Source organism: Ornithodoros turicata, chromosome 4 (genome assembly GCF_037126465.1).
Source record: "Ornithodoros turicata isolate Travis chromosome 4, ASM3712646v1, whole genome shotgun sequence".
NCBI lineage: Eukaryota > Metazoa > Arthropoda > Arachnida > Ixodida > Argasidae > Ornithodoros > Ornithodoros turicata.
In genome coordinates this window covers 7,757,696-7,782,831 of record NC_088204.1, presented here as the reverse complement: position 1 = coordinate 7,782,831, position 25,136 = coordinate 7,757,696, and the positions used below count along the sequence as shown (strand labels likewise).

The 25,136-nt window shown below is 46.5% G+C and overlaps 2 protein-coding genes across 2 annotated transcripts; both read right to left on the bottom strand.

The window, feature by feature from the left end:
- Window positions 1-29: 29 nt before the first annotated feature.
- Window positions 30-21,920, bottom strand: LOC135390897 (glycine dehydrogenase (decarboxylating), mitochondrial-like). The gene is made up of 24 exons (XM_064620868.1): window positions 21,062-21,920; window positions 19,953-20,031; window positions 16,290-16,425; window positions 12,222-12,386; window positions 10,643-10,720; window positions 9,825-9,972; window positions 9,527-9,723; window positions 8,758-8,960; window positions 8,554-8,696; window positions 8,416-8,496; window positions 8,228-8,328; window positions 8,054-8,138; window positions 7,935-7,976; window positions 7,104-7,246; window positions 6,961-7,036; window positions 6,378-6,503; window positions 6,242-6,321; window positions 5,537-5,719; window positions 4,793-5,058; window positions 4,346-4,441; window positions 4,172-4,279; window positions 4,023-4,087; window positions 3,432-3,512; window positions 30-273 (listed from the first exon to the last, which is right to left on the bottom strand). Exons 1-24 carry the CDS (start codon window positions 21,296-21,298, stop codon window positions 151-153), a joined length of 3,042 nt encoding a protein of 1,013 aa, XP_064476938.1. The 5' UTR covers window positions 21,299-21,920; the 3' UTR covers window positions 30-150.
- Window positions 21,921-22,342: 422 nt separating this feature from the next.
- LOC135390899 (thioredoxin-2-like) lies at window positions 22,343-24,815 on the bottom strand. The gene is made up of 5 exons (XM_064620870.1): window positions 24,623-24,815; window positions 23,346-23,450; window positions 23,181-23,243; window positions 23,053-23,118; window positions 22,343-22,818 (listed from the first exon to the last, which is right to left on the bottom strand). The coding sequence occupies exons 1-5, from the start codon at window positions 24,647-24,649 to the stop codon at window positions 22,756-22,758; spliced, it is 324 nt and encodes a 107-aa protein (XP_064476940.1). The 5' UTR covers window positions 24,650-24,815; the 3' UTR covers window positions 22,343-22,755.
- Window positions 24,816-25,136: the final 321 nt, after the last annotated feature.

Sequence of the window (25,136 nt, the reverse complement as noted above, 5' to 3'; positions counted from 1 at the left end):
ATTGCGTGTTCTAAAAAAAAAAAAACAAATTATGTTCGTAAACTATTTTATAACATTCATCATCGATAATTATACTGACAGGCAATAGGTATACACAGTATGCAGGCTATGTACAGTCTATAAGCAGCCTATAAGCAGCCTATAGAAGATTTAGGCCTTGAGAGATTGATACGTCTCCATGGGAGGACAACTGCACAACAAATGAGTGTCACCATAGATGTCGTCGATTCTGCCCACGCTGGGCCATATCTTGGTTTCGGGGGTCACGAAGCTCTGCAAAGAAGAGAGAGAAAAAAAAAAAAAAACGTTAGGAAGCGAGCGAGCTGGTTGTGAGTTTTAGTACAGGGTGTGTGCAGAAAAACATGACCCGCATTTTTACATGTAACTCGTTGTCTACTTAGCCGAGGAACTTCCGGTGGCGCACGACGGCGTATTTATGCGTCCGAAAGCTACAAAAAAATCCTGGAAGCCATACTCAGTGTAAAAAAATAAACAGAGCGCGAAAACATGGGCTTCCATGCATTAGAATAGGGCGGTCATGACAGTGCATTGTAGTGCATTTCCGTCTCATGAGAGTTATGTGCAGGCACCGCTAGGGCTACTACCGATGAGCATCCATGTGGGACATCGTTTCGATTTATGCACGGATAGCTCCCCTAGCGGTACTTGAACACAACTCTCCTACGTGCACCATGTTGCCCTTTCACATACACCCTGTTGTCCACCATGTTGCCCTATTCTGATGCACGGAAGCCGACGTTTTCGTTGTTCCGTTTATTTTTAAGCTGGGTATGGCTTCCACAATTTTTCTACAGATTTCGCACGCATAAATGCCCCATCGTGCGCCACCGGAAGTTCGTTAGTTAGGTAGGCAACAAGCTATGTGCCTAAATGCGGGTCATGTTTTTTTGCACACACCCTGTATATCGTATACGCTATCTCCTTTGCGTACGTAAGAGATTAAGAGATAGCTTTGGTAGTTCTGCGCACGCGCAAGACACCAGCAGAGCTCTGCGCATTGCGGAGAACCATACCAGAAGGCGACAGCGTCACGTAATACTAAAACTCACTACTGATACAGAGACGGCATTCGAATATATGGGGTGTGTCTGTACGTTCGATATGAGTTTTTGTTAGACGTCTGGTTAGGGGTGGAGCAACATCATGATTTTTAACAATTTCATATTATCGATGTTTTAAAAACATCGGTATTTTTCATCGAGTGTCGATAAACGACCGGTATTTTTCTCGATTATATCGCTATATGTCGATAAGTATTGATACAATATCAGTGTATTTTTGCGCGGATATCGATACATATCGCTAAATATCGCCTTCTTTTTTCGTGGGTGTTGATATAATATCGATCGATGCCAGTATTCCGATGTCGATATTTATCAATATTCAGAATTGCGACATTTACTTATATACATATTAGATAGCGACAAAATGTCATTTTTCTCGTGTACATCGATAAAATGTCGATCTGTTAATGGATATCTTAATCGAAGTTTATCGATATTGTGCTCCAGATATCGATATACATATAAGATTCATATTTTTGTACCTCTACTTCTGATCCATTCCGGACAGCCTCGCAGTGAAAGGTGACACTAAGGTCTTGTAAGCAATGAAAGGGAGCTCTCACTACGTATAGAACGTATCGTAGAAACGGGGGCGAGGCATTGGGATGACATCGCCTCGACTGCGTAAAAGCGCGCTCCCCGAATTGTGTTGTCGTATAGTCCTTCGCTCGAGCTCGAGCGCAGCCTTGTTACGCATGATAATACTCCCGTCTATGTTGACGCTCCATGATCTCGTTTCCCGCTAATGTAAATAATTTAGTGATGGACATCTAATGCATTTTGGATGGTCGTGTTCCACCTGATGAATGTTGGAAACGAATTCCATATTTCGAGTGGTCTCTGGTATATAATGACGTTCACAGAAAGTTGCAGCCAGAGCGTCGAACCGGAACCGAAACCGAAAACCGGAATTAACCGGAATTTTTAGCTGGAACTGAACTGGAAATGAACCGCAGTTGCTAGCGCCATCTTGGAACTGAGCCTGGAAACGAACCGATATAAAAACTACGGTTACCGGTTCGGGATACCGGTTCGGATTGGTGTGTGGTGGGGGGTGATGTGGGGGGTCTGCCTGCCTAGATTGGCGACACGTTGGTCGGGGAAGGGATGAGAGGGGGTCCTGTTGGTAAAAAAAAAAAAAAAAAAAAAAACAGAAATAAATGCATAAAAACGTAACTAAGAGATCTTGTACGTATAATTTTAGTGCCTACCTATAATTCTGTAGCATATTATAGAACCTCGAACCGGTTCCGAACCGGTTTACAGCCTCTGAACCGGTTAATCGAACCGATATATGTGAACTCCGGAGCTGAACCGGAACCGAACCTTTACGGCCGATCCCGAACCCGAAACAAACCGAAAAACGTTTCGGTTCGACGCTCTGGTTGCAGCATTCCTCACAGGGATTAGGCGAATTCAAATGAATGCGGCCGGGACCAGCTCCCGTGGCATAGTGGTTAGGATGATCGCTTTCCACGCCGAGACATTGGGAGGTGACACGGGTTCGAATCCTGTCACCGGCTGTGCTGTCTCAGGTTGTCCCTGGGTTTTCCCAAGACTTTCCAGACGAAGGTCTGCACAGTTCCCCCTGAAGTCGGCCCAGGACGCATACTAACTCTCCTGTCCCCCACTCCTTCCTGCTGTCCTCTCTCCATCTGTCCACGTCCGTACGCCGCTCATAGCCGCAGTTGCTTCGCGGCGCTAACACCGAATTAAAAAAAAAAAAAAGAATGCGGCCCGGAAATTTAGGGACTAAAAACGATCGGAAATAGGCAGGCGTTTAGTCCCTCAAACACTCCAAAACAGGCACGTTAACCTGGTAGGCTCGTGTGCTTTGTTGGTGTTTCAGAAGGCTCCTTCAGGGAAAACGTGCTCGTTTATAAAGGCTACGGTACCGTACAAGCTTTGACTTCTGACACACGAATGCAAAGGTGGCTACGAAATAAAAATAAAAATTGAATTGAACTACGCTATATTGAATAATACTTTTAGTTATCCGCCCTTGAAGATCTTGAAAGGCCAAATATTTTGATCAAATATGTTGAACCCTTTCTAGCAATCCAAGGTACTGGAGGAAACCAAACGCAAAACAGGAACAGAAGGCGCAAACACACAGAAACGAAAAGCAAAATGCAGCGGTTAGCATGAGCATGTAAGGCGCATTTGCACCTCTAAAAAAAACTGCTGTTATGGCATCTAAAAACGTGAAGAAAGGGCACAATCCAACAAAGTCGACAAAAAGGCAGGCGACCCCGAAAATGCCGCGTTCAGGCGTTTATAGGCAAATGTCTCAAATTCCGGGCCCTGTATTAACGAACACTGGAAATATCAATTGCGCATACTTACAGCAGGAAACGCGGCCTGTTCACGAGTATACGGCCTGTCCCAGTTCGAACTAATCACCACTTTTTGAGGGTGCGGCGCCATCTGTTGATCAAAAATGAGAAAATTTCATTCCAGCGGAGCGCTACAGCATTGGAGGATAACAAAAGGCCTGTGCACTCTTTCGATAACATCGCGGCCGCCTTACATTTCAATGAGGGAACTTTTTCTCCCCTTCCCTCTTTCGGTGACGTCACATCTATCGCCAACAGCAGCAGGGGTCCAGGTGCGTGACGTATAGATAAAATGAAGAGTGCGCGCAGGCCCTCTATTATCTAGGTGGCATTGCCTCGGGTCATGTGTCTCTCTCTCTCTCTCTCTCTCTCTCTCTCTCTCTCTCTCTCACACACACCATTGTTACACGCCATGTGATCATCGTAACAGATGATCATCAAGGAATGATCAACACTTGGGCTCGTGCTGGAGCTAGCTATACACTAATTATGACAGGAATGATCCTCACGCGACGGAGACAGAAACACAAAGGCAAACTTGCTATATAACGTTGATAAGGACAGATGAGACTTCTCTGACGTAAGATAGCGACTATCTTACCTTGAGAGGGTTATTATTAGGATCCATCTTCCCATCCTCGATTGCCTGAATTTCATCTCGTATTACTGCGAAGATGGAAAGATTGTTAAAAGACATGTCAGGAAACTCTCATTACAGGGTGTGTCCAAATGTCAATTGAATGAGCTCACGGATAAGAGCATCACAAAAGCGGTCGAGTTCCTGCTTGTCTTCAGACTCTGTCGGTTCCACCATAAGACAGCCACTGACAGGAAACGAGACAGTTGGTGCATGGAAGCCTGTAAAAGTAAAATGGTCGTAAAGTTAAAAACGCGGACGAGCGTCGTAGTAGGCAGTAGTCCAACCGTAGTCCTGGAGACGCTTGGCAATATCCATAGCCTCGATGCCGGTGTTTTTCTTGAAGACCCGCATGTCCAGGATGAACTCGTGTGCCACGAACCCTAATATAAGACCAGAGAACGGGGAATCTTACCGCGTGTTCACACGAGCGACGTTCCCCAGAATATTCCAGCGGAAGATATGCGCAAAAACGTGACTTTTCGTGCACAGCTAACCGTGGCAAATATCCTGCGACGAGGATATTCCATAGCAGAAGACAGCAAAAGACGGTGTCGTCTGCTAAGGGCGCAGTGTGCAACGCCGCCTAGATAAACAAAGCCTGATCGCCTAAAGGGCGTGACGTAGCCATTAAGAGTCCGCCAATTACAGTTCATTAATTAATGTGACTAAGAGCAGGTTTTCATGCGGGGATGTCGCTCTCGTGAGCACACCATAGGTCGATTAAGCCTAACCTTGTGTTCCAAGGTAGAGCACCCTGTAGTGGTTCTCGAGCTTCTTTCGCATGTAGTTAGCGTTGAGCATGGCCACTTCGGTGGCTCTCCTGAGGCCCTGGGCCCCCATCATCTTGATATAGGCCCACGAGATGGGCAAGATGGCTGAAGATCCCCAGGGGGCGGCACTGATCACGCCGTGTGGTTTTCGGGGGTCGTCACCAATATGCGCCGTCATCGGGTCCACGATCGGGTGGGTCGGTAGGTAAGGCGCTAGGTGAGCTTTCCTGAGGGATAAAATACAGTCTGATTTTGACAGTACAGTACGATCGAGGCTTATCGTTGGCATTTGTACCACGTGACCGTATAAAGCCACGGACGGACCTAGCACAGACACCTGGAGCTTTTTACAGAAATACTCAAATGCAGCAATCTTGCTGAGACTTGCTGTACACTTGATTTTTGCTGCAAACTCTGACACGAACGAAGACATGGCATACCTATACCGTATGGCTCTATCTCGCCATATTAAAGAGATAGGCTTATATAAGGCCCACCAGCCGTGTATGTCCGTCCATAACATCTTTATAGGACCATACTTTAGTACACGATTTCTTTCAGTCGGAACGCGTTACAAATTATGCGACAGCATAAGGTACACTTTTTTCGTCCTTGTGGAAATTTAGACGTCCTCTGATCCGAGCAAAGACTCCCCGAACACCGCGTCTCGCTTCATCCCTAGAATATAAAAATAATGACTCTTACACGCCAATTGGTCCCATCCCGGGCCCTCCACCGCCGTGAGGAATGCAGAAGGTTTTGTGCAAGTTGAGGTGAGACACATCGGAGCCATAATCTCCTGGCCGGCACAGACCAACCTGGGCGTTCATGTTGGCTCCATCCAAGTACACCTGGCCACCCACGCCGTGAACAAGGTCGCACACATCCCTGAACAATAAGGAACGTGTCTCTTCATTGTACTTCATGATTCTCATTCTGGTCAATTACCACGGGACGAATGTATATACCGTATTTTCCGGTACATATATCGCGCACTCCTGAAAATTAACAACTCGAGCGTCGAGCGTCGACTAATTCGCACTGCCTCGTGGCGACACTCGATCTTCGATCTTTACCATGCATAAAGCGCGGGTTATAAATGGGAAAATACGGCAGGCAATTTCGTAATATGAAAGTGGTTCGAGTACTCACACAACTGGATGTTTAGAATGTGTTTGAAATATTTGACAGCAGTTTAACGAACTATTACTGTTATTACGAATTATTTACGTTAACAACTACTACAGTTATTGCGAACTCTTTACGTTACGAACGATTACTGTTATTACGAACCATTTACGTTACGAACGATTACTGTTATTACGAACTATTACGTTACGAACTATTTCGAGACGTCAATACGTTTCCAGCGTAATCAGAAGAGCCATGCTGAACGAACATCGGCCTTACTTGATGGTTTCCTCGAATATGCCGTTCGTTGAAGGATACGTTATCATCATACAGGCCACTTTGTCGTCGTGTTGGTCCAACTAGAAAGAACACTGTTGCAGTTGGCCCGATAGGGTAAAAGAGTCGATAAAGTTACTTTCGCTTTGAGATGAGCGACATCAACGTTTCCGTTCTTGAGTATCTGGATAGGTTCCACCATCATACCAGCCATCTGCGCGCTGGCTGGATTCGTGCCGTGGGCAGAAACAGGAATCAGGCACACCTAACGGAGATAAGACGTAATTTTAATAATTCCAATATGTTTCCAGCCGATAATGCTTTGAAGTGCCGCTGTGGACTAAATTTCGTGTCCCAATTCCCTGTCGTTCTCCTCAAGAAATGCAACGCGGAAATATCATAAAATTAATTTCTAGTTTCGAGACGTGTGACGTTAAAGTGCACGCAATCTGCCACCTGTCTGGCAACATTGCTCCTTCAATGTCTATTTCCGACTCCTCACCACAGCTGCTGGCAGTCTTCCAACGTGGAATGAAGAGCGGAGACATGTAAGGAGCCCGGGAATGGTGCTAGGAGACTGCCACCAGAGCACTGGGTGACGTCACATATACGCTTGGAGAATCCGAAACTATGACGTTTTGTGGGTTCTTTGGAAAATTCGTTGAAGCGCGTATACACGTATATGTTTTTAGTCCGTAGCGGCACTTTTAATTAACACTCACCTTCCTCTGAACTTCTCCTTTATCTTTGAAATAAGAAGAAATAGTTCTTAGTCCAGCGTACTCTCCCTGAGCACCACTGAAAAAAGTAAAACGGGACTACCGGTGGTTTAAAAACGACCACGTATGCAGCCATGAAGCGCTACCTGTTGGGCTGTAAAGAAATCCTGTCGTATCCCGTGATCTCGCACAGGTTTCGTTCGAGTTCTTCGAATAACAGCTTGTAACCACGTGACTGGTCGGAAGGTACGAACGGGTGCAGGTTCGCAAATTGCGGGAATGACGAAGGCTGTGGAAATAAATGATTTTCCCTGCATCAGTATCGAAGTACTGGTTGTCCCCTAGACGTATACAACAACACAGAATGTGTTTACGAGTCCCAAAAGACGCCACACCAGCACTAGTCAAACGTGCAGCCAAAGAGCTTCGGCTACTTTCGCCTCCCGTATACGTGCAGCCAAAGAGCTTCGTCTTCTCCCTCCCCCCGTATATTAACAACACCGAATGTGTCCCAGTGGCACTGAACACGATCTTGTGTACATTTACGGGCTAGAAAAGGTGCCCTTGAGTGGTTGCCGAACCTCCCAAGAACCTTTTCACCTCCCGATAACCTTATCTCTCTCTTTTTTTGAAGGTCATTAAGACATTCTGTCTATTAATCGGAAGATCTTATATCTTGGGAGTGTTCGCCTTGCGTGTGATAAGTGGTCAGTTGATTACATAGATCATAGTTGAGTACGGTAATAGTATCCATGCCAAATAATTCATGCGGAACTCAAAATAAGGGAACACAAAGCATCGAAAAGGATTTAGAAAATATGCATAAACCCAAAGAACTGATGAGGGTAGGAAAGGCGTTCCCATTTTTCGAGTATTATCGCCAACAACATGGTGAATACGTATCATTGTCTCTGCACCATATAATTCCCAGAATAGATTACGAGTATATGCAAATACCTTTTCCCAAATCGCCTTACCATCATTTCTGTTGTACTGTTTAATTTCATGGTACAGGAACCCTAAAAGAAAAAGATCTATATATGCGATACGACAACAGTATAATACTTCGTGTTGTATGCACTGTAGCACTGCTTACCAAAGGAATCATGGAATGAACGAGAGAAACATCCTTGTTCTCAAGTTGTTTCATGTAACGCACGATTTGAGTTTCGGAATGGTACCTGCACGAATCGTCCGCATTAATGCAATTAGTGCAATACTGCAATTAGTGCAATACTGTAGGAAGAATAATTAGTGCGTTGGGACTAACGTGTTGAACACTGAGTGAGTGAGATAGTCACTGGTCCGTCTGTGATCGGAGAAGAGCACACTCTCCTGGGGCTCTTCAGGCATCTCCTCAGCAATGGTAGCCTGAAAAATGGCATGTTATAGCCACATCGGACAAGCAAAGCTTTCTTTTTCGCTGGCTATGGCCTTTAGAGATCGCAAGACTCTAACCGCATTTTTCTTGCAGTCAAATATCCACAAGAGGTCGTCGAGGTCCTTCTGTTTGACCGTCTCGTCCAGGGAGATTCCGACCTGCGTGAAGAGACACTTCCAGTTGGGCACAATATGGCCACACGGTTGTTGGCTTACAGTGTCGTCCGCCAAATATCGAAGATTAATCTCTTTGCTTGCAGCTCGCCTGCGTATTTCATCGAGCGACCCATCATTGGGCTTCACTTTGAGGGTATCGAAGAAGTGAGGGTGTTCTACCACGTGTCCTTCGTGCGACAACCCTGAAACAGATGACGTCGTGTCACAGCGTTCCCATGCACCAATCCTGTCCTGCCATCGCACCTCTAGCGAGTATCAGCGTCCAATGGTGAACTCCGGTGGCGATGTTCCTGATGCCCGAGGGTCCGTGGTACACCGCGAACAGGGCGGCCATGTTAGCCAGTAGCGCCTGTGCAGTACATATGTTGCTGGTTGCCTTATCTCGACGAATGTGCTGCTCTCTCGTCTGCAACGCCAAGCGATAGGCTCGATCGCCCGTTGCGTCACTGTGGGGTTAACCAATCAGGTACGTTACGTCTCCCATGCGACTTATAGTTCCGTTATCAATACGCACAAAATGGCAACCATTGAGAACGCTCCACTTGCTCAGCATTCTTAATGGTTCATAATGGTCAGAGAAGCAGCTGTAAAAAGTAATACATTTTCCCCCTGTATGTGTTAGAGATTTTCGTGGAAGAGAGAGAAACATTCATGATGCGGGCAATATATGTGTCCGCGAACGGCAAACTGAAGTGAGTACGGGCTCCTGAAGATCAGGGCCCACTTCCACGAAGTTTGAGAAGATTCCTCATCGGTGTCCTCAGTTGGTTCGGTAGTGCTTCAAGCATATGCTAGTCCCCAACGGCGCTTGCGAAGAGAGACTTCAACGGTGCCAATTAAGCTATACTGGGGACAGCATTGAGTAACATGGCTACACGGTTCACTTGTAGGGGACGTCCCTCTATCGGAGTCCTGATGACATGAATTTCTCAATGCATACAATATAGACCTCACACTACACTCTATCGACAAAGCTCGAAACACAAAGGAAAACAAATTGGCGATGACTGACCGTGTGACACCAACAACCCTGCCGGGCATGAGACGCGTCAGAGACTCCTTTACTGCGAAGAAGGCCGCGTGGGGGCCGCCGAAGTTGAGTGGAACGCCGAAACGCTGACTAGACCCCACAGCAATGTCGGCCCCCATTTCTCCTGGTGGACGGAGCACCGCCAGCGAGAGCAGGTCCGTTGCGCACACTGCCAGAGCCTGAAAGTTATAGACCCGGCCCCTCCAATCATTCAAGAATTTGCCTAATACGACGTCACTGAGCAAGAGCTTGCAAAGATAGGGGGGGAATATATGGCAACCTTGTTCTCGTGACACGTCTTAATGAGATCCGTGTAGTCGTGGACAGCGCCTTCAGTGTCGGGATACTGGTACAATACGCCGCAGATGTCTTTCTTGGAAAAGTCCATTTTGGATATGTTCTCCACTAGCACGTCCACTCCCATGGCGCTGGAAAAGGGGGTTTGCTTGCTTTTTAAAGCGATATAGCTTCGTGGGGTCAATCACCTTGTAGGTCCGTCCGTAGCTTAGACGACTTCAGAAAATCCCAGAGAGCTTATAGCACCGCTTTGAACTATGGGGACTTGCTGGAAACAAAGGAAGAGAAGGTCTCTAAGCTGTTTCGGTTTCCTCCTCTCTCGGCCGGTTGTCCATGAGGAGTCAAAGTCAGCGAAAAGGAAACGCGAAGGACGGTTTATTCCAGTGACCTCCCAGGATGCAACGCGTACGCAAGGGGCATTGGGATTTTCTGAAATCGTCTATTATCCGCAGTCCCCATAAATGATCCCTATATACAGCCACGCTATTTTTAACGCGTTCGGCATAATGCATAAGGTGGCAGTGAATTATTTATCATCATTATTATCATCATCATCATCATCATTATTATTTTGTAAAGCAGCTCACCCACGCTGTTTTAGCGCCCAAAAGAAATAAGAAGTTGTCACTGTGGAAACCATTGTTTGGGTTCTATTGAAGACTGGAAAATGTGCAGTGACAACCCTTTATTTCGGGTTCCTAAAAAAACACTTGGGTTCAAATGCTTCAAAACTGACTTTTAATTCTCCCGAATGTAAAGAATATACTCGCACGAAATGGTACACGACAAAAAAAAGCCTACCTGGCTCTGGTCTGTACAACGGCAAGCGTTTGTGGGTGAACTTTGTCGGAAACGTAAAATTTCTTCTTCTTGGTATACCTGAAGGCATTAAAACAAACTTATTATAGATCCTGTCGAGTGTTACAAAGCAGAGAACACAACTTCGCTCTCCCGTTACCGATTCAAAGATGTACACAAAAGAGGTTCTAGAACTGAAGGTTGCATTGAAAGCACAGACATCTTATTCCCGCCTGCCCCCACGTCATCGCAATCCTTAGCTATTGAGTGGACGACAGCGGGTAGTACTCCAATGAGTAACGAAGGGGACGGCTTGGGAACAAAGAGAATGACGGTTAGAGATTGACGTGTGGGACACTGTTTTTTAGCCAGGCCCACGCCCACCGGTTATCGAGCTCGTCCGTTATTCCGTTCGAAACGGCCAAAGCCTAGTCAAAAATAGTGCCTCTCAGAACACTGCAGAGCCCTGCGCGGATGAGATTTTTGGCATCCGCATCCGACCCGCATCCGCGCACACGTTATCCGCATCCGATCCGTATCCGCTGTATACACGACCGTTTACATCCGCATCCGATCCGCTGAGTAAAACGCAATATCCGCATCCGATCCGCAAAATCCGCAAGTTTCGAAGGACGCGTAAATACCGCCGGAAGAATGTTGGTATAATTTCGGATGCCTCCATGCTGTCACGGAAGGACTCACGACGATAAGCAAAGGTAAACATTTCAACAAACGCGATATGGAGAGACTTATTGAACGCGTAGAACGCTACCTCGTCGATGCTCGCGTGGACGCCAGAATGCCTCCTCTCCCGTCTTGGCCGTGCATTGTCAAAGGTGAACCCGAGCATGCGCTCGCTGTCGGCTCGCAATACAAATTGCTAGTGGAAAAATTAGAGCACGCGGTATATCCGCATCCGATCCGCTGCCTTCGCATCCGCATCCGACCGCACACCCGCAGAAAGTGATAAATTTTCATCCGAATCCGCAAGTATCTTGCGGATATCCGCGGATATCCGCTTCCATCCGCGGATGGTGCAGGGCTCTACTGCAGACTTCCCGCGAGTCACAGGCCGGCGGGTCCACAGGCCAGCCTATGATGTGAACCTCTGAATGGTGATGCCCAATGACGCGGGGGACTTCGAAGTTTTCCCTACAACTTTGAGTTTCAGTCAAGGCTGTATACATGCACGGCTCTGGTGCCCTTCTGAGAGACACCCATAGCCTTTTATTGGTGCAGGTTTGGACAAAAGTTTACAAAAGTGGGTGGGTAGCTTCCAGTTCCCAGACACACCCAAGCGACACCGGAACTACCACTGTGTATCTCCAGCAGTGCACCTTTCCACCCTTCCGAAGCAGTGAACATAACCGCTTCCGCCGGCCGCTAGAGTGTCGCACCAAAGAAAAAGTACGCCGCTCGCGTGTTCCGTAAACTTTTGTCCCAACCTGTGCCTGGAGGATGGGTTGGAAGTTGTCCTAAAAGTTTTATATAGTCTATAGTCTTGTAGTATGTAGTCTATAGTCTTCTATACAGCCAATAAGCTTATTTGAGGCACGGACGACTCACGCAAGAAAGTACCCACCTGTAACAGAGACCCATGGACTCAGCGGCCGCAGTGCCTTCGTCCAGAAGGGAAGCATTGGCAACGTCTAGGCCAGTCAGATCAGTCACCATTGTTTGGTAATTGAGAAGGCTCTCCAGTCGGCCTTGAGCAATTTCAGCCTGGTACGGCGTGTACTGCGTCGTCCTGTTCGGACAGACAAAGTGTCGTTGACATCATGCGTAAGTGGGAAACCGAAACTATCGTACCCAATCACTTCTGCTTGCTTGAAAGTGAAATAATCTCGTGATTCGGAGTGATTCGTGTCACGGGCGGGCGCGAATCTGGGGTGGGGGGAGGGTACGGTTGTGTAAACCCCCTCACTTTCTGTCGTCACATACAGTAGACCTTCGGCAGTGTACATGTCGATTTCTAAACTTAATTATTAGAAAATTTATTTACATGTTATGTGGGATGTCAACGAAAGGATGATAATACGCGCAATGCATTCATCAAAAACGACTTCTGTTGAAGACCGGAGGGTGCGACAATATGCAATGCTCAACTACTTCAAAATCAACGACTTCTAACAAAAACCTAATAATGCCCTCTTCAAATTAACGTCAGTAGCCAACAATAACGTGCTGGATATCTTGTAACCACAAAAGTAAATTATGTGTGTGTATTGTCATCAAAACTGGGTTTTTGTCACCGCGTAGGAGAACTACAGCTATGGACGTGGTCGCCTCAACACCGACATATAGCTCCCAAAGGGAGACTGCTTTTTGTACACATCATATCACGCGAAGAGTGCTGAAAGAGTAGAGTTTGTATTGTCAACTGTATACAGGCCGACAGCGCCGCAGAAGCAGCTCTCTCGTCTCGGAGGTGCACGGGTACTGCGCTGTTGAGAGGAGACCCTCGTTCCATTCTTCGTCGTCTATAGTGACACCCCTGGCTTCCTGCCAATGGACAACTGACATTCCTCCCACCAGCTATGCTGAGAAGAGTTGATCCAACGCTCGCTTTCCGCATGCCACGAAACACCTTTCGTCCAAGACGCTGCACTCATTCACCGAATGCGACTGGATGCGGCTTCTTATAGCTCAGTGGCGTTACTGCTTGAGACAAGTTAACTCTCCTAGATGCTGTCACTGCGGTGCTCTAGAAGATCTAGAGCACATTCTTCTTCATTGCTTCACACTACTAACCTTCCCGAAACGCACTCTCCGGCGTGTCTCTTAACCAGCTCGACTCTCGCTCCCCTCCCCCCCCCATCTCTCTCTCTCTCTGTATTGATTGGTCCACATGGCCGAATACAGCCCACCAACGCTCTGCCCTCAAAGCTCTTTTGACCTTTTTGGACACCATAGGACTTCGATCCTTATTGTGATGGGGCTGATTATTTCATTCACCACATTACCACCAGCAATGGGCTATAGAGTATCGCCCCCGGCGATGAGACTCCACATTCATCATCTCAAAAATAAAGTTGTTGTTGTTGTATACAGTGAACCCTCGTTATTATGACCATGGTCGTTCCCGAACATTTTGGTCATAATGCGGAATTGTCATATTAACGGAGGGACTTGCAGAGGTTTTTACTGCATTGTTCCCCAGAGGTATGGTCGTAAAGCGCGTATGTCAGGCTATCGGGGGTCATATTAAAGAGGGTTCACTGTACATGAGTAACAGGAGGAACTGTATACATAGGACAACGCGCAATGCTTGCTCACAAGTCACATCCCACATCAAAGATACTTGACCGCATCGCGTGACTAAAATAATACTCGCCCTAAAAACGAAGAGCAGGTGCTCATTACACGGTCTCCCTCCCAGGCGTAAGCTTATAGTACGCGGATTTCAAGGAAGACCTAACCTAGACCTTTCGCAATATGCGCATTCCATTGACAGGGATGGGTCAAACTTTTGCCCCGGGAAGGGGGCAAAACCTGTTCCATTGGCAGGTTCGGGGCATGCGTTGAATGTTCCATTTGCGGAGCAGGGGCAAAAAATTTGTTCCAAGGAGTAGTAGTTTTTCACCCAGCGATTACCCCAACGGAACACGACCGAGAAAAGGAGGTCCTGGCCTCAAAACGAAGTGCAAGGCACTTATTCGTCTCCCTCTGCGGCGAGCATGAATTTTTTGCGACATTTAGTCGTACATTTCGCACCGCAAGCGGTACTGCCCCGACGAGCTTTTTATCAGCCGCGCATTCAAAGACACGGCCCACCCGCCGGGGGCAGACTACGTTATCAAATGTTGAATTCCAATGGCAGAGTCGGAGCAAGTGGCAGACTCGGCAATGGAGCGGCTTGATCTGGCCTAGAGCAAGTGATCCGAACCTGCGAATGGAACACTTGCGCCCAGTTTAGCTCTGGCCAATCTCCCTTGGTGGATGGCGGCCAGAGACGGAGGAAGAAGAAGAAGAAGGTACTCATGTTCCATTATAACGCCATATGTTTCGCAACATCAAGGTCCTTCTAATCTCCTAACGTTGCCATTGTAATTTCTGACTTATCGCTTCCTTCATGAAACAAAATCGCCAACGTACGACGCGAAAGACTAGTCACAGCGATGACGCGTTGCGCGAAGCGGCCATGTCGGCGAAGCAGAGACAGGAAATAGGAAGCACGAGCGACAAGTGACACGTCACATAGAGTTCCGGTTGAATCTGCCTATTTTGGCGGAGCAGTCTGGGTTGCTCCGTGGAGCGACCTTGACTCCAAATGCCGCTCTAAAGCTTCCATTCGAAGACTCCAGAACTGTTCCCAATCTGCCAATCGAACAGACTTGCTCTCGGCGGAGCAACAGAACTTGCTCCACAGGCGCTCCGAATCTTCCATTGGAATTTAACAAAAGGGCCCCTGGGACCGGGTTCCATTTGCTCCACCGCTTACGCGGATTTCAAGGGAGAAATACAATATTACAAATGAGTTCCATGAGTGAGATTGCGTATGCAGACCAAAGTGGCGTAATAATGGTACCGTACGACATGTCATCAGCCATCGAAGCACAAAATCGAAGGTGTTCAAAGATGAATTCCAAGAAAACTGAGAAACAGGGCGCTGCGATCATACTAACGAAAACCTTTCTGGACGGACCTATGTGTTATAGAACCAGCTCGCGTGGCTCAGCGGTTAGCGAGACTGGAAGGTACCCGGGTTCGAATCCCGTCGTGCTCTCTGGGGTGTTTCCTGCTTTTTCCGCAGACGCCTTCAGACACATGTCCCTTAGAAGTCGGCCCAGGACGCACATTTCCCCAGGGCGTCATTCGTGTCGTTGCCCACCTCTGTGTTATAGAATATATAACTAAAGGGGCCGGTTGAGTATTCAGTTTGAGGCGACAACTGTTTGCGTAAGGTTCCGTGTTTTCGGAGTTTGTAATTCCCCGAGAAATCGATGATAACGTTGCTTCCCAAGCAGCACAATGTACTGAAAGTCGAGTACAATAGGGGTGGTCGGTATTCGTCTTATCAGAGTACTTCAGTTTCACGAGCCTGTTCAAGGCCATCTTGGCCAAGGCCTGCTTGGGTTGCGTCGAACCGTATCAACCGGAACCAATCAGTGGACACGATTCTGAGTCACACGCGACTGCAACTGGCTCCGATAGGCACGATAACCTTACCAACGGTGTGCTAATCACAATCGCCTCGACGTAAACGTGTCGAAATCATCGGGACATGGCTTTTTTGTTGAGCAGCGAAGTTTATCGGATAAATCCGAACCGTTATTATTTTTTTATTTCTTTTACCGACGTATGGTTTTCAGATTTTGTCAGATAGTTCCGACGACCCGGATTTCCTGAAAGCCGAAATCCTAGAGTCCGATCTTCAACTTGTCGTTATCCCTACGACAGCTACACTGCTACAGGAATGCTATACCAGATGGGACGGGTGCCTGGGGGCAACCGTTTATTGTCAGGTAACCAAGATGGCGACCGAACTACGTTCGTGCGCCAAACTACAATCCCCATAACGCGCGCCAACTTGAAATATATCGATAACGCTAGCTATGTCGAACGCCGTTTTGAGTGAGCTATAGCGTCTTTGAGAACGCGGCCGTTAACGCCGCCCCGGTAAATGTTTGTTTGACATTTTTATGCTTACCAGCCAGGATTTTCGAAAACGTTTCTCAGTATTGTGTTGGGTGTGAGGCAGCCGTAGTATCCCATGCCAATATACGATCGCCACACCTTATTCATGTCGGCCAGTTGTCGAGCTCTGTCGATGAGTTCCTCTTCACCTGAGGGCACGCACAGAATATTAAGTCAAGATAAGTCAAGCGTTCATTCACACGCGACGTTATTTATTTACTATATGCATCCGTGACAAGCGAGATAAACACTTCGCTGGCGCCCGTGCATATGCCTGCGTCTTTCCAGAAAACGGGCCATGTGGCCAGCTTTTTGGGACAGATGCACGGTACGCAGAAAAAAGGAAAAAAAAAAACGGATTTTGTCGTTTCACTGCTGCATGACAGCGTCGTGTTCCGTGTACTGGTACCAGTACTGACCCTTTTTCTTTAACTTGTAAGATAAGCGTGCATAAGTAGATTTCACCCAGAATTCGAAATAAGTATCTTTGCAAGGCTTTGCCTTCCAAATTTGGTCAATGAAACTAAAACCTCGAAAAGCGATGCACACAACGACTACAAATATCTGCACAACACGTTCGGAAATGTTTTTGTATTATCCATGGAGCACAGGAAATGTGCGTTTACTTCGACCTGTCATCTTCCGTGCTGAACGTACAAACGTTTTTAATATCTTTTTTTTTTTTCGTTGACATTGCGAGGTTACTACGCGTTCAGCAATTTTTATAATCGTCGCACAAGTCGTGATGGCATCTGCGCAGCCCCCCTCAAAATTGTACTACTCAAACACCACTAACGTTAATAAGCTTCACGATAACACTGACGACCCGATTCAACGGGAAATCGATTAAGTAATCGAAATGAACAGTAACGTTATCTTCGTATTGTTATCGCGTAAAGAAAAGCAGCTGTAGTCCACGTGATGAAAAAGTGTCGGAGGCAAACATTCACTGGAACAAACAGCAGATAGCATCCAGTAGCAGGTCAGAGACTTCCTTATCGGAGTTGCTGAGCCACGTAATCAAAGGCAGTGCCTCTGATGACGCGATGACCTCAGCAGGCACTAGGTTATCGATTTTAAGGGAGCACTAAAGGGACACACTGTACGATATGGTGTTTGTGCGTCGCACAAACTGCAGGAAGCTGGTATATTCTGTAAAGGAGGACCATGAACCAAGGAAGAAGCCCGAGGTGTGTGTGTGTGTGTGTGAAGACTCACGTCAAAATGACGTAGAACATACGATACAAGAGATAAACTTGGCAAGAGTCGCACCATTGCCCTAGCGTCTTTTGCGCACGCATGTGCAATGGGAGCACCGCGGTACCAGGGGCGCGAAGCTGTAGTAGAAATCTATTGTAGCTGAAAACTCACGTGACCTCCGGAGCTCGACCAATGACTGAGGACTAGCCACCCTATTTTTTTTTCTTTTTTGATTATGTCGCGAATGACGTAAATGACGTGTCATCCGTTTCTCTCTCACTACTTTCCTCCTCTCTGCTCTGCTTCCCGTCTTCTTTTGTTGTTCCTTTTTTTCTTTCATGCACTGTTTTTTTTGGTTCGCGTTTGTCGGAATGCAGTGGGTTATAGGAATACGACAGAGCCTTGGTTGTTTGTCACATGAAGTATTTTATTGTGCAACATACGGTTATGCAAGCAAGACGTACACAGGATGACATTAATATTGCTCCAGAATTTGCTTGAAGAACCTTGATAATGTCGGACTGCCTCTGGCAAGGACTGCTACTGGGAACTGGAGCTCAGTGGCTGCAAGATGAAAAAAAATTGTATCAGATTTACGGTTATGCATGTGAAAGTTGCAATGTCAATAGAAAGAATAAAAGGTGCTATTGAACGCGAAAAATAAGAGCGGTGGTAGGGTTGTGAGAAGCTCGCAGCCATGGGGTGTGATAATCGACCTTAGTATAAAAAATACCTTTTATTGCGCTACTTCACAATGATTTATTCCGACCGATTAGCCTGACAATCTTGGCTTTGGCGCTACGTACAGAACAGCTACTAAGTCAACGCGTCGTACGAAACTTGTCGAGCGAAATCACCAAGAATCAGACTTACAGTAGCGTCATACCTTTATACAGTACGACGTGAACGGGTATTTAATCATAACGTTTAGATGATATTGTTTCACGAAAAGAAATATAGTCTACCATCGTATCTGCAAAGCTACGCTATCTGTCTCGGTCACCGCGTATTCCGGTAACTGTTAAGCAACTTATTCACAATACACGAAGTGAATGCGGTGTTGTAAGGCAACAAGCAACGACAAATGACTTACCTCTAACCAGGTATCGGGTACGAGGCGTTCGGACGCTCGAACAGTTTGTAGACCAAGAAGCAGAGCACAAATGTTGCGCAGGCATCTTCCCTGGCAGCTCTTACTGTTCGAGGACACTCACATGATACAGCTTGCGTTTTTAAACAGGAAAAATCAGAACTCATAGTCCAACACAACCGCTACACAACACGAGCCGTCCGAAACGGACGCCGTCGACTCCGTGGACGCCGGTTCCAACCGGCACAGCCGCCGCGCTGTCGCCTGTTCGAGCGCCCGCGAACAAATTTGAAAACGGCCAATCATCGCCCAGAAAACGAATTCATCCTCATGGGAACCAATCAGTAATCACTAGCCACCGGATGTCTCCATGACGTTCAATTTATGACGTTTTCTGACGTCCGATGACGTGAAACGCATGAAGCGCCTCACTTTATCCCGCAAAGGAACTGGCGAGTTTCGGGCCCTTGGCGGTACCGTCGAATGAAGGGGCGTTTGGAAGTGAACGTCAGGGGTGTGCATCCGTACGAGAAAGGACATATTATGCGTCCTGCGGAACACTGTTTCTTTTTTCCTTTCAATTCATTTCACGCGGTAAAAAGCTGGTGATAACGAGGGAGATTGAAGTAATCAGCGTACCCGATAACTGCCTACTTCGCTCACCCCTCCCTCGGCGCAGTGTATCCAGTGGTTTAGCCAGAATCCCTAGCACGGAGGGGTATTAATGGGGGGGGGGGGTCATAATTATAGTTATGTCATTACAGCTTAAGATATCATTACCGACATGTGTCTACAGCTAGAATCGCAAGGGCACCCCCTGTAGGGGGTGAAAAAGTTAGGGGGGTGTCACTGAACATTTGGGGGGTGTAGGGGGTCTAAGTGTACCTCTGCGCGTCGCAGCCAAGTCCGAGCTCACCTCGCACGGCGTTCATTGGACGAATAAGTGCAGTATGGGGCCGTTCCATTGGATTCCTCAAACTATTTTCAACAATGATTCGTTCATTCTTTATTTATTTTTCGTTTAATTCCAGAACCTTTTCGCTGTAAATGCACTGTAGTTGTAGCGCTAGCAACTCCTTCGACTCGACCCAGACCAATATAAACTCGGTCAATACATATTAGATGGAATACGGTTTTACCCCCCACCCCCCCATCAAAAAAATAATTAAAAGAAAGACTGGCCTGAGATAAGATAACGTTTAGCAACTAAACATACTCGATCCATGCAGGACTATTTGCTGCATATATGGAAAACAGGCGGGAATGAAGATAACAGCTCCAGCTGAATGGCCAGCAATATGCACGCCCCTTATTTATTACGCATAACGTTTCTTCGGGTACGTTCATTGATAATGGAGGAAGATAAGGGGGGGGGGGGGTACTTACTCAATGGATCATCCAGGTTCATCTCCCTGTTCAGCCGTATGTTCTCCGGCACTGTCTTGTCAATCAGCTCTGAGATGTTCTGTGCGCAAGAAATGAAATGGTAATTTGTATTTATGCTTCTTTGAAACCCATACACGAAATTGTTACGTGAAAACCAGTTTTGGTTGTTTGCAGTCCCACGAGGAAAAGTAATCGCTGTAACCGCGCGAAAGGCCCAAAACGTCGCACTTGGCCGGTCCGTTGTTCAATAAATTTTACCTATACCTCTCTATATACCTACCACTCTATACCGGGTGTTTCAGTTCATTCCCCGGGCTAAATAATTCGCGGTGCACCGATCGACGAACTTTCATTTTTTGCAAATATCTGTCTGATACCACCTACAAGCTGCGCACCGTGTGAATGAGTGGGAGGCGCTCATTCTTTAAATAAGAATTCGAATGAGCTTCGTAAAAAAACAGAACTGCTAAAGTAGGGCGCTGTCGGCATTAAAATGAGTACTACCCCTTTTGGGACCTTTTAGTGGACACCTTTTAGAGAAAAATCTGCCACCGAAGCTGGTCATTTGTTGCATTAATTAATAGGTTTCGGTTCACATATTTTTGTCGCGGCTGGTCGCGGTGAAGCGCAGAAGGGCGCTCTTCCACTCCCTTGTCCACAAATGAATTACGTCCTTTTGCGCTTCGCCGCGACAAAATATGTAAACCAAAACCTATTAATTAATGAAACAAATGACCGGCTTCGGTGGCAGATTTTTCTCTAAAAGGTCTCCACTGAAGGTCCCAAAAGGGGTAGTACCCATTTTAATGCCGACAGCGCCCTGCTTTAGAAGTTCTCATTCGCACTCATTCACACCCGTATTTAGCCCGGGGATTTAACTGAAACACCCGGTATTCTATAACTCTTGTTCAGTTCAACTAGTCATTGACAAGTATACAGGCAACGCATGCGGAAGTGCAGGCAAGGCTCACCATCAACTGGACTTGCACATCCTTGCAACCTCATCGCGATGCTGGTCACGAATCATTCATGCCAGTACCGTCACGATCCAACACACGATCCCGCCTCTCAATCCCCCCCTCTGATGAGAAAGAAAAAAAAAATCTTACCTTGACTTCCAAGTATTTCAACATTTCCCGTTGGTCCTTTTCACGCGGCCCCAAATGCCTGCTGCAAAAGTCTCCTTTCGAAGGCAAAGCCCTCGAGAAGAAGCTCGCTGTTGAGGGCTGGAACCTTTTCACAAACCGCATGTTTCCAACCACTTTGGCAGCATCGCGGCGGATGAAATCGCCGCGCGCCACAAGCCCCACCAAGCACGGGCCCGGTACTCTAGCCACGCTTTGCATCTTCAAGATCACAAATTTGCACAGAAAAATTTGGTTTGCGAAAAACAAGACAGTCCGAAGAGCGAGCAGCCTGCGACCGGCGAACAGAAAGTGGCCTTATCGGAGTTCATATCAAGAGGAATAGTTGCAGACGATAGATACTCACACAGAAGATCCAGGTTGCTAGCAACTACAGAGATATGACAACGCCAGCCACTTCGAAACTTCTTATCACACGAACGGCTTGACAATCACTTGTAGTGATAGCAGTCTTACGTTGGACCGAGGAATTTATTAGATGAGGAGGTCAGCAATATCCATCTGCTACCAGCCGTTGCTCGCAGATGACCGCGCGCAGTCTCCTTCTGTCGTCTGCTAGAATCTGAACAGTTTCTCGGCTGCAATATCGGGCGCCGAAATGCGAAGATTTCCAACCTCCGTCTGAATTGAAGATGTGACACAAGACGTTGTGCACCGGCGTTGTCGTCGAGCGACGTCAACGAGAGCTTTGGACAGAAGCCACGGGCTTGTTTTGAGAAGTTGAAGGTCGCTTACGAAGTAGGAGGACAACACGGAAGGAACAGATTGCACAAGCGTCCGCTTTCGGTGACTTCAGGAAAACAGACTGCTCCCGTTTTCGATACTACATAAAATGTAACTTTTATGCATCATTATTGCCTGCGTAAAAATAAAAAGTTAAGACTACTTGCGCGATTTCCATTGGTCGGAGCAATGTCGCAGTCATTGTGGCGTGACACTCGTGATGGGGGCTCATTGATATGAATGAGTAACAGGCGCTATCTCGACCATGACCGTTATCGAAAGGAAGACATGGCGACTTATCGCAGACGGAGACAAGCCTTGGCAAGGGCAAGAAAAGATGCCATTTTGGAAAGTATGTATGGCTTCGCGGGGCTCCACCAGCAGGCTATTTTCCGGCATTATTTTATCTGGTCTCCTTCACCGCACTTGAAATTATAACGCTACAAATACAGCTTTGTCTTGCCATCTGCACTTCCTCAACAGCATGATTTACACTTTCTTGCAAAAGAGTAGAAAACCGAATAGCAATGAAACATTTTTAATAACATTCAAAGCCTCTGATCATGTACACCACCTAAATGTATACAAAGGTTAAACTGCGTCAAAAACTGTTCGCAGGGCATCACATATTTTCTTTGAAATTATCAGTGTAACAAAAAAAAGAAGGATCGCATACGTGCATATTTCATTTACAGAATGTGTCGCTAAAAAAATACCAGCAGCACCCGTACATATATCTAACATCTGTAAGGCTTCGTTGCGGGAGAGTTCTTTTCACATATGGCATGACTGATTGCAAATCAATGCTTCCATTAATGCAGTGGCGCACGCCCCCAAAATGCGTCTCGCAGAAATGCAGTGGACCAAGCGGTGCGGAGCATGAAACCACGTGGACGGCCGAAAGCTTCAACACGCACATGAATATATTTAATGAACTACTTGTGCTTCTCGAGCATTTCTTTTATTTTCTCTTGATTGGCCCCAGAGATTTCATCCACCTAGAGGAAAAAGAAAAAAAAAAAGGCTCAAAATTCTCTCATATTTTGCGGTGGTACGGTAAGTACGACATTTTTTGTTTAATTCGTTACATACAACATGACGACGACGCACTTCTTTACAGGGCATGTTTTGCAGAACAAATTTGCTACAAGCCTTAGACTTTCACATTGTAATCTCAATCAATCTTCATTAGAAGCTTTAATGTAAGTTGGAAACACTTTGATCGTTCTTACCTTTGCTTTATTCTTAATGAACAGGAAGGTGGGCATGCACTGTATAGCGTACTCTGAAGAGATTTCCTAAATAAAAATAAAAAATCAATAGGACACCATCCAAGCAGCTCTCCAACGCAGTAACGTACCTCGTTTTCGTCGACATCAACTTTTAAGAAGATTACAGTGTCCTTGTGAAGTTCTGACTGGTTCTGATCATGAACAGATGACAATGAGTCAGAAGACGCTCATGTGCAAATTTAGCATAATTATCATATAATTTAACCTTGCATCAGTTTCAACAAAACAGTTACCTTTAGAAATGGCTCAATCATCTTACAAGGGCCACACCAGGTGGCAAAAAAGTCAACCACAACCAATTTTCCGCCAGCTTCCTCGAGCTGTTTCTCGAAGTCTTCCTGCAAGTTTTAAAAAAAGCAGCATGACAAACCTATCAAATAACCAAAATAACATAATCATTATGGTACCTTAATAACCCAAATGAGCATTATGTTTCCAAAAATACAGAAATCTGTTTTTGCTTCATCAATTGTGCAACATCGTCAGTGAGTAAACTTGATTTCATTCAGGTGCCACAAGGCTGAACATTTTTGTAAATGCTTGAACATCTGGTTTGCTTCTTTTTTTTTTTCAGAGTTATATTCAAGGCCATGCAAATATGATTAGGTTAGGATTGGTTTGTTTAGTTTTTTGGCCACATTTGAATGTCTGCCTTCGGAAATAGATTTCAGATAGCTGAAGAAGCAGTATTTTTTTTTATTTATTTCGAGTTAGTGCCACGGAGCAAATGGGGCTATGAGCGGCGTACAGACGTGGACAGGTGGAGAGAGGACATCAAGGAGGTGTGGGGGAGTTAGTTTGCGTCCTGGGCAGACTTCAGAAAAACCAGACCCATTTCGCACATGCTGACACTGCCATTCGTTGCACTATCTCTTGCATAGAATAATGCCGCGCCCTTACGATTGCTCCTCTTCTTGCGTTATATACCGCTACTGTGCTTCCGTCTGGCGAACGCCGCACATAAATATCGTGAGTGATTCAGGCAACGCTGACGTCGAGACAATTTCAGAAATTCCGAGAAAGTTAACCCCATTGCATTCCTGGCAAGGTTGGCATCGTCTCATAGCAAACGAGAAATCGATGGGAAGTCCTTCCCGGAAGTAGGTTTCAAGATGAAGAAAAAAAAAAGGGGGGCCGCCGCGCGCCAAGGGTGTCCAAAAACATTCGTGAAAACACGCTGCACGTCAGCACAAAAATCAACACAAGAACAAAAATAGCGTTAAATTAACTACGGAATCACACGCACTTGTTTGTTTTGCAGGTATTCGCTACAGCCACGGCGCGCAATGTCTGCCATCGCAAGTTGTGGGGTGTGTTCGTGCTGAGTCCTCAAGCAGAGTTGTTGTAAAAACGTAATGAAAAGACCCTGATATACTTCTAAATAAGTATTCTGCACGCAAATCAAATCTTAGCCGTGTTTGGAACTTTAGGGTTAGTTCACGCGCGGATTGAAACCATGGACCAGTGCGTGCAGACGAGCTACTATACAGCATGAGCAAGCAGTGCTTACCTTGCTTTCAACCACGTGAATAACCATTTCGGCTCCTTGTTTGATTTCTAGTGTGACACTGAAAGACTCGAACTGGGAATAGGGCGTGCTTTGTGCAAACAATCGCACACTGAAATGCTGACACAACTGCCGAGTAAAAACGCTTCTCGAGCAGGAAGGCGGGAAGCAGCGGGACGTATGGCGGAAATGTCACTGATGTCACACTGCGGGGCGCATTGCGATTGGCTTATACTACGTTTCCTTTCGGTTGCTATGGAAATATGAAAAGGCATACGCAGGGTTGCTTGAGCACCCACTCGCGTTGGAAACTCGCGGGTAAAAGGTAAAAGGCTGTGGTGGGGAGCGTTCATGGGAGCGTTGCCAAACAATTTGCTTCGGAAATAGAATAAACTGGAAGGCATTTCGTCCAAGCAAGCGAAGCTACTTAACTGCAAATACAACGCCCCACGTCCACATCTTGTAGTCAAAACAGATTAATCGAAATCTGGATCCGCCTCCAAAGGCGAAGGGGCAG

Coding starts and splice junctions, on each gene's coding strand:
- LOC135390899 (XM_064620870.1), bottom strand. CDS start 24,649: ATGGTTATTCACGTGGTTGAAAGCAAG. Junction 23,119..23,180: donor TTGATGTCGACGAAAACGAG/GTACGTTACTGC, acceptor ATTTTTATTTAG/GAAATCTCTTCAGAGTACGC. Junction 22,819..23,052: donor TCATTAAGAATAAAGCAAAG/GTAAGAACGATC, acceptor TTTTTCCTCTAG/GTGGATGAAATCTCTGGGGC.
- LOC135390897 (XM_064620868.1), bottom strand. CDS start 21,298: ATGCAAAGCGTGGCTAGAGTACCGGGCCCGTGCTTGGTGGGGCTTGTG. Junction 8,961..9,526: donor AGGGTTGTTGGTGTCACACG/GTCAGTCATCGC, acceptor TTAACCCCACAG/TGACGCAACGGGCGATCGAG. Junction 7,977..8,053: donor TTCATTCCATGATTCCTTTG/GTAAGCAGTGCT, acceptor TTTTTCTTTTAG/GGTTCCTGTACCATGAAATT.